This window comes from Grammomys surdaster, unplaced genomic scaffold (assembly GCF_004785775.1).
Source record: "Grammomys surdaster isolate TR1022 unplaced genomic scaffold, NIH_TR_1.0 142, whole genome shotgun sequence".
NCBI classification, from domain to species: Eukaryota; Metazoa; Chordata; class Mammalia; order Rodentia; family Muridae; genus Grammomys; species Grammomys surdaster.
In genome coordinates, this window is record NW_021604600.1 from 1884239 (window position 1) to 1891318 (window position 7080).

The window sequence follows — 7080 nt, forward strand, 5'->3', positions numbered from 1 at the left end:
TTCATCCTTTGAGCCCGGCTATGCCACGTACAAACGAGTGGGGGCATCACGTGTTAGATCAGCTGGGATCATTTCCTAAAATGTGAAAATTGCTTTTGCTAATAGAGTCAAAATGAGTTTAAATGCTTGAGTACTGGTAATGATGTGTGGTGTGTGTGTGTGTGTGTGTGTGTGTGTGTGTGTGTGTAAATCTTGAGTGTGATAAAACTCTTTTTTTTTTTTTTTGGTTTTTTGAGACAGGGTTTCTCTGTGTAGCCCTGGCTGTCCTGGAACTCACTCTGTAGATCAGGCTGGCCTTGAACTCAGAAATCCACCTGCCTCTGCCTCCCAAAGTGCTGGGATTAAAGGTGTGCACCACTACTGCCCAGCATGATAAAACTCTTTAAAGCCTCATTCAGGCTATATAGAGGACTTAAGCTCAATGTGGAAAAGATAATGTACTTATTTTAAAAAATGAATGACAACTCAGACAAACACAAATGGGAAATAAATATGCAAAAATTCTTACCCTCTTAGAGGTGTGACTCACTTGCCAGCATGCCCAAGGTTCTAGGTTCAATCCTCAGTAACACAGACACACACACAGAGAGAGAGAGAGAGAGAGAGAGAGAGTTCAACCAGCCATCCCACTACTGCACACACCTGTAACCTCAGCACTTGAGAAATGGAGGCAGGAGAATCAGTCATTTTCAGGCTAGGCTGTCAGGGAAAGAAACTGTAAATTTCCATCACTTTGAAAATCTGACAATTTCTATTAAAGCAAAGCACATCTGTTGTGTGACTGAACAATCCCACTCTAAGGGAAATGAGTGTGTGGATGCAAGAGTGTGTTCAGGAGCTTGATTTGTAAAAGCTCAGCATTGGAAACCACAGTGTCTGTCCATGGTACAATGTGCAAACAAATACAGCGTGTTTGGATAGTGGCAAACTCTGATTCAGTGGATAGAGCGTGAGCTATGGCTGTGGCATTCAATAAAATGTGTCAAACTCATCAACAAGGTAGGCACACACCTGATGTAGGCTGGAGCTGTGGCTCAGTTGGTAAAGAGCTTGCCTAGCATGCACAAAGTCCTGGGCTCTCATATCCTACCCTGCATAAAAAGGTATGGAGTCAGGAGGATTGGGAAATCAAGGTTATCCTTGGCTACAGCAAGTTCAAGGCTAGCCTGTGCTATATAACAATCTCTCTCAAGGGACTGGAGGGATGGCTCAGATGTTAAGAGCACTAACTACTCTTCCAGAAATCTTGAGTTCAATTCTCACTAGATGGTGGCTCACAGCCGTCTGTAATGGGATCCGATGCCCTCTTCTGGTGTGTCTGAAGACAGCGACAGTGTACTCATATACATGAAATAAATCTTTAAAAAAAAATTTCTTTCAAAAAAGAAAAGAAAGGGAGAAAGGGAGAGAAAAGGAAAAAAACGTATCAGACCTAAGGGTATGTGCTCACAATTCTATATGAAATTCAGGAACAAGTGTATTCATTACTGAAACAGAAATCACCGTGATAGCTGCCGTGGGGAGTGCAGAGTGAGCACTGGGGTGCTGGGAGCTGAGAAAGTTCTGTTTCCATCTGAGTGGTGTTTCGTTAGGATGCTCAGAGATGGAGCTTGGGAGGGGGTGGTCACTAGGGTTAGACGAGGTCCTGAGATTGTGTCTACCAAGACTGAATCCTGGTGACTTTATAAGAAGACTAAAGAGACACACACACACATGTCCTGTCTTCCACATGATGTCCTTTCACTCAGAACTCTGCCAGCAAGGAGGCTCTCAGCAGACACAACATCTTAAGCTTCTTGCACTGAGAACTTGGAGCTGGGGCTGGAGATAAAGTTTTGCAATTAGGAGCACTTTGCTGCTTTTCCAGAGAACCCAGGTTCAGTTCCCAGCACCCACGGGGCAGCTTATAACCATGGCTAACTCCAGTTCCAGAGGATCTGGTGCCTTCTTTTGGTCTCTGGGGGCACCAAGCATACCACTTAATGTGTACATACTTGCAAGCAAAACACACACATGGAATTAAAATATTTTTTTCAAAACTTTAATCCAAAACAAATGTCTGTAGCTGAAAATACTGGAAAAATGTGACTGTGAGGCTCATCTCTGGCTCCCTGGCCACCGCCATGTTCCCGTTCTTAGTACCCATTCTAACAGAGGCACCAGCTTACCAAGAGCGCTGGCCCAGGACCCATGAAAAGTTGGCATGGCTGTTGCCTCCAGTGATCATCTCTGTGGAGTCCATGCCCCAAAACCCAGGGAATAACCACCACCCCCATGTGATATAACAATTCTAGTACTCGGTAGAAATGAGACTCTTAATGCCTAAAGATTATTCAATAGATTTCTATATCAAATGCTCAATACACAATATACCCACACAATTAGATTTATCATGATGCTTCTCCTCCCTCCTCCTTCTTTCCTCTTTTCTCCTCCCCACTCCTGGTTCTGCCTACCTCTTCTACTGCCCAATCACCAAGCTCCACTGCAAATACAATGTGGCAAGAAAATTCCTACAACAAATGTCTTTATTTATAAAATTACCCCATCTCAGGAGGCACGAGTTCGCTTGGACAGAAGGCAAGATGGACAGATGCAAGGTTGGATGGACTGAAGAAAAGATGGATTGTTGGAAGTTTGAAAGGCAGATGTAGAGACCATGAAACTACAGAAAACTGCATAAATTTACAAAGGAATGTATATATAACCTCACGCACGTGCGCGCGCGCGCGCACACACACACACACACACACAAAAGAACTGGATGAGGGAACAAGTGTAATGAAGAAAAGGAGAAAGAAACAGGACGGTATGGAAGAACGGCGGCTGGTGAGTAGAGCAGACAGGACAGGTCAGGCTCTGCAGCTTCTCTGTCTCTTTTCTCCACCAGAAATGCAGCCCTGTCACCGCTTACTCACTGTCAGGTAAGTGGGGCTGCGAGGCTGTAGGCTGCAGAGCGCAGGGCGACAGGGCGGGGATGGAGGATGGGGCGGGGCAGTCCCCGGGCCAGCCCAGCTGCTGCCACACAGGTGGTGTCGCCTTGGCGCGGAGACCCAAGAGGTGCTGGATGCACGCAGCGCTGCGAGCCGAGCCAGGTGAGTGCAGAGAAGAATGTGGTGGCTGGGAGGGCGGAGGGCGAAGAGGATAAGGGGATGGTGATCTGCCCCCCAACCCCCAATCCATCAGGCGTGCAGCACGCTTACTCAGCCGCCAGGAGGTCGGGGCTTCCCCCTGGATCTGTACCATTACCATGGCCTTTCATCAAACCCAGATTCCGTGTCTCCTTGGACCTGAGTTAAGGACTGAGTCCTTTAACTATTTTTATTTTTTGTTGGGTTTTGTTTTTTATTTTTATTTTATTTATTACTATTACTCTGTGTGTGTTTATGTATATATGTGTGTGTGTGTGCATGCATGCGTGTGTGTATGTGTGGTGGATGAGGGCACACTGCCATGGCACGTGTAGAGGTCAGAGGACAACTTTTCTGAAGTCTTTCTACTCTCCTCATGGATCCAACTTCTGTAGCCCAGGTTTGCAGAGATGAGTCATCTGGTTGGCCATGTTGCTTGGTGTTTTTGAGACTGTAACCCAGGCTGACCTGGAACTTACTATGTAATCCAGGCTGGCCCCAAACTCATGGTAATCATTCCTGGACCTTTGAAGTTCTGATATTGCCAGCGTCAGCACAGCCAACCTTGTAATTTTTTCCACAATCCCTGATATTTTCTGGGCCTCAGTTTCCACCTCTGGGTAGTGGGAACAGTAGCTTGTACTTCCTAGGACTGCCAGGAGAATTTTGCACTGCCATATCCAGGTTTAGTCCTGGCTTAGCCATAATGCTCCCCTGAGGAACAGGCCCCTGTTTATTCCCTCAGCAATTAGCCAGGCACTGTTCTGGCTTGAGACACATCTGTCAGCAAACCCTTCATGCATTGAAGTGATTTGCAAAGGCTTTGGTATCTACTCTCTAGGGACCAAAAGGAAGATGTAGCAGTCGAGATGACTGGGTCCATTTCACAGCTGTGAATACTGAGACACGGTGAAATTTCAACCATTTTACCCAAGGGCGCATCCAGCCTTTGCCACCACAAGCGTGCATATACTCTTTCCCAGAAGAGTCATCTGGACCTTGGAGAGGAGGCTCCACTCTGAAACTAAGTTCTATCTCCTGGCTGAAGGGTGGGCTGGGGAATTAGATACCCTCAGTAATAACTCTAGTTTGGGATGCCCCTCTTACCACCTGTGGGACATGACTGCATTCCTGTCCCAAAACAAACAGGATAATGACAGAAGAGACACAGGCATAATTTTTTTTAAGATTTATTTATTTATTATATATGAATACACTGTTGCTGTCTTCAGACACACCAGAAGAGGGCATCAGATCTCATTACAGATGGTTGTGAGCTACCACGTGGTTGCTGGGATTTGAACTCAGGACCTCTGGAAGTGCAGTCAGTGCTCTTAACCACTGAGCCAACTCTCCAGCCCCACAGGCATAATTCTAATAACTACCCATCGCCCCTGTCTTGTGACCACTACAAGCAACAGCTCAATGGTCATTCAACCACTCCACAAATAGCTGCTCTTTTATGCAGCCATTATGCCCCGTGCAAGGCGCAGCTGGGTACACAAAAGACCTACAGTACAGTCAATTGCTTTTATAATGTTAATGACCTGGCCCCAGGTCCACCTGATGCTCAGGTAGATAAAAGTAGGAAAGACCGTGGCAATAGACTGAGCCTGAGTTAGCTATAGGTCTAGAATGAAGAGGACAGGATTCTCGGTGCTGGTCCCTGGAGCCTACTCACCTGATCCAGAAGGCTGCAGGGGTCTTAGACAGGTCACATGGTGTCAGCCAGCTGCTCCTGGGGCACCTGGTATCGGAAATGGCTACAGACCTTGGAGTCACAAGTTTCCAGGGGCTTAGTCCTTTAAATCCCATGTGGTCCTTCTTCCTTCTCTTCTTCCTCTTCTCCCTCCTCTTCATCTCTTCCTCTCCTTCCTGCTCCTCTTCTCCCTTCTTCCCATCCTCTCCATCCTCTTCCTCTTCCTCCTCCTTTTTTCCCTCCTCCTCTTTTCCCCCATTTCTTCTCTCTGCCTCTCCTCTTCTTCATTTTCTTTCTTCTCTCTTTCTTCTCATCTTCTCTCCCTCTTTGACTCCCCTTTCTCCCCCTTTCCCTTTTCCTCCTGCTTTCCTCTCCCACCCTTGCCCTCCTGATGCTTAGATCAGAGCACCACACCCAGTGTGTGAGGCACCATAGGTATGGCTGACTCTGCCTCCTTCTGGTGCTACATGGATCCTGTGGGGGAAACCAGGGGTTCTTAGTGTACACCTGAGCCATGTGGCATGACTCTGAGCCTCAGATCCTCAGCTATGAAGTCAAAGGACAGGCTGCCTTCTCTGACTCCCTAAGGAGCCAGCAGCCACATGGAGGTTCTTGGGACTCTGAAAGAGTCTGGAGCCCTGAAAAATCTATGAGCCCAAGTTTTCCTGAAGTTCCCCTTAGTCCTACAAATCTGGTAACATGTGCCTTGGGATAAGCCTAGAACATTCTTCTGGTTTTTTTCACAGGTGGACAGCCTCTAGGCTGCATGGCTTCATAGAGAATGAAGACCAACCCTGTGGGCTACCCACTAGAAACCTGTCAAACTGCAGGCCAGGGCGAGAAGGGATGCCCTGTATGCCAGGCCTGCGGAGGGACCTCAGGCCAGGGGTCTGTTTTAGGGCCTGGTTCAGGCCTTAGGCTAGGGCCTGGAGTGGTTCTGGACTCTGGACTGGGGCCTGGGGCTATTCCAGGACCTGGGCCTGGACCTAGTGCTGTTCCAGGGTCTAGGCCGCAGCCTAGTGCTGTTTCTGTGACTGGGCTGCGACCTGGTACTACTTCAGGGCCTACTACTACTCTGGGACCTGGGCTAGGAGCAGGATCATTACCTGGACCAGGAACTAGATCTGGACTGAGGCCTGGATCCGAGTCAGTACCTGCGCCAGTACCTCAGCCAGGAGCTGGGCCAGTACCTCAGCCAGGAGCTGGGCCAGTACCTCAGCCAGGAGCTGGGTCAGTACCTCAGCCAGGAGCTGGACCAGTATGTCAGCCAAGAGCTGGGTCAGTACCTCAGCCAGGAGCTGGGTCAGTACCTCAACCAGGAGCTGGGTCAGTACCTCAGCCAGTAAGTGAGTCAGTAGCTAGTCCAGGATCTGCACCATTACCTGGGCTGGGACTAGGGCCTGGGACCAGACGAGGCTCCGGGACTGGCTCTGATCCCGGTGAATCAGTAAGAACCCCAGTACCAGCGCTACAACAGAAGACTCAGGCCAAACCCACACAGGGCCCCAGGCAGAAAGTTCTGGTGACCGGAGGAGGAGGTTACCTAGGCTTCAGCCTGGGTTCCAGCCTGGCCAAGAGAGGCACCTCTGTCATCCTGCTTGACCTCCGCAGACCCCAGTGGCCACTACCCTCAGGAACTGAATTTATCCAGGTACAAAGATGGGGATCGTGGTGGGTGGCGGCTGCCGGAGGTGACCGTGCTGGTGGCAGGGCTCAGAGGCAGAGTTGTGAACCAGCAGTGGAGTTTGAGATTCAGGCTCTAGAGCCAAATTTACCTCCAATTCTCTTTTATTTTTAGATTTTGTTATCGTTGTGTGTGGGTGTGTAAGGATTGTGATGTTAATGTATGAGGGATATGTGTGTGATATGTGTATGTAATATTCATGTGTGTGTGATATGTATGTGCATGTGTGGGATATGTGTGTAATGTTCATGTGTGTGTGATGTGTATGTGCATGTGTGTGGGATATGTGTGCATAATGTCCATGTGTGTGATGTATTTGTGATGTGTGTGTAATGTTCATGTGTGTGATGTATATGTACATGTGTTTGTGATATGTATGTGTAATGTTCATGTGTGTGATGATTATGTGTGATATGTGTATAATGTTCATGTATATATGATACGTTTGTGATATGTATGTGTAATGTTCATGCATGTGATATGTTTATGTGTGATATGTGTGTAATGTTCATGTATGTGTGATGTGTTTGTTATATGTGTGTGTAATGTTCATGTGTGTGTGATGT

General features: G+C 47.9%; 1 protein-coding gene across 1 annotated transcript in view; it reads left to right on the plus strand.

Moving 5' to 3' along the window:
- The first annotated feature begins 5611 nt into the window (after positions 1-5611).
- Sdr42e2 (short chain dehydrogenase/reductase family 42E, member 2) overlaps positions 5612-7080 on the plus strand; it is a 19739-nt gene continuing 18270 nt past the window's right edge. Inside the window, exons 1-2 of the mRNA XM_028764314.1 lie at positions 5612-5666; positions 6297-6481. Coding sequence (XP_028620147.1) covers positions 5612-5666; positions 6297-6481 — 240 coding nt within the window. The remainder of the gene's footprint in view (positions 5667-6296; positions 6482-7080) is intronic.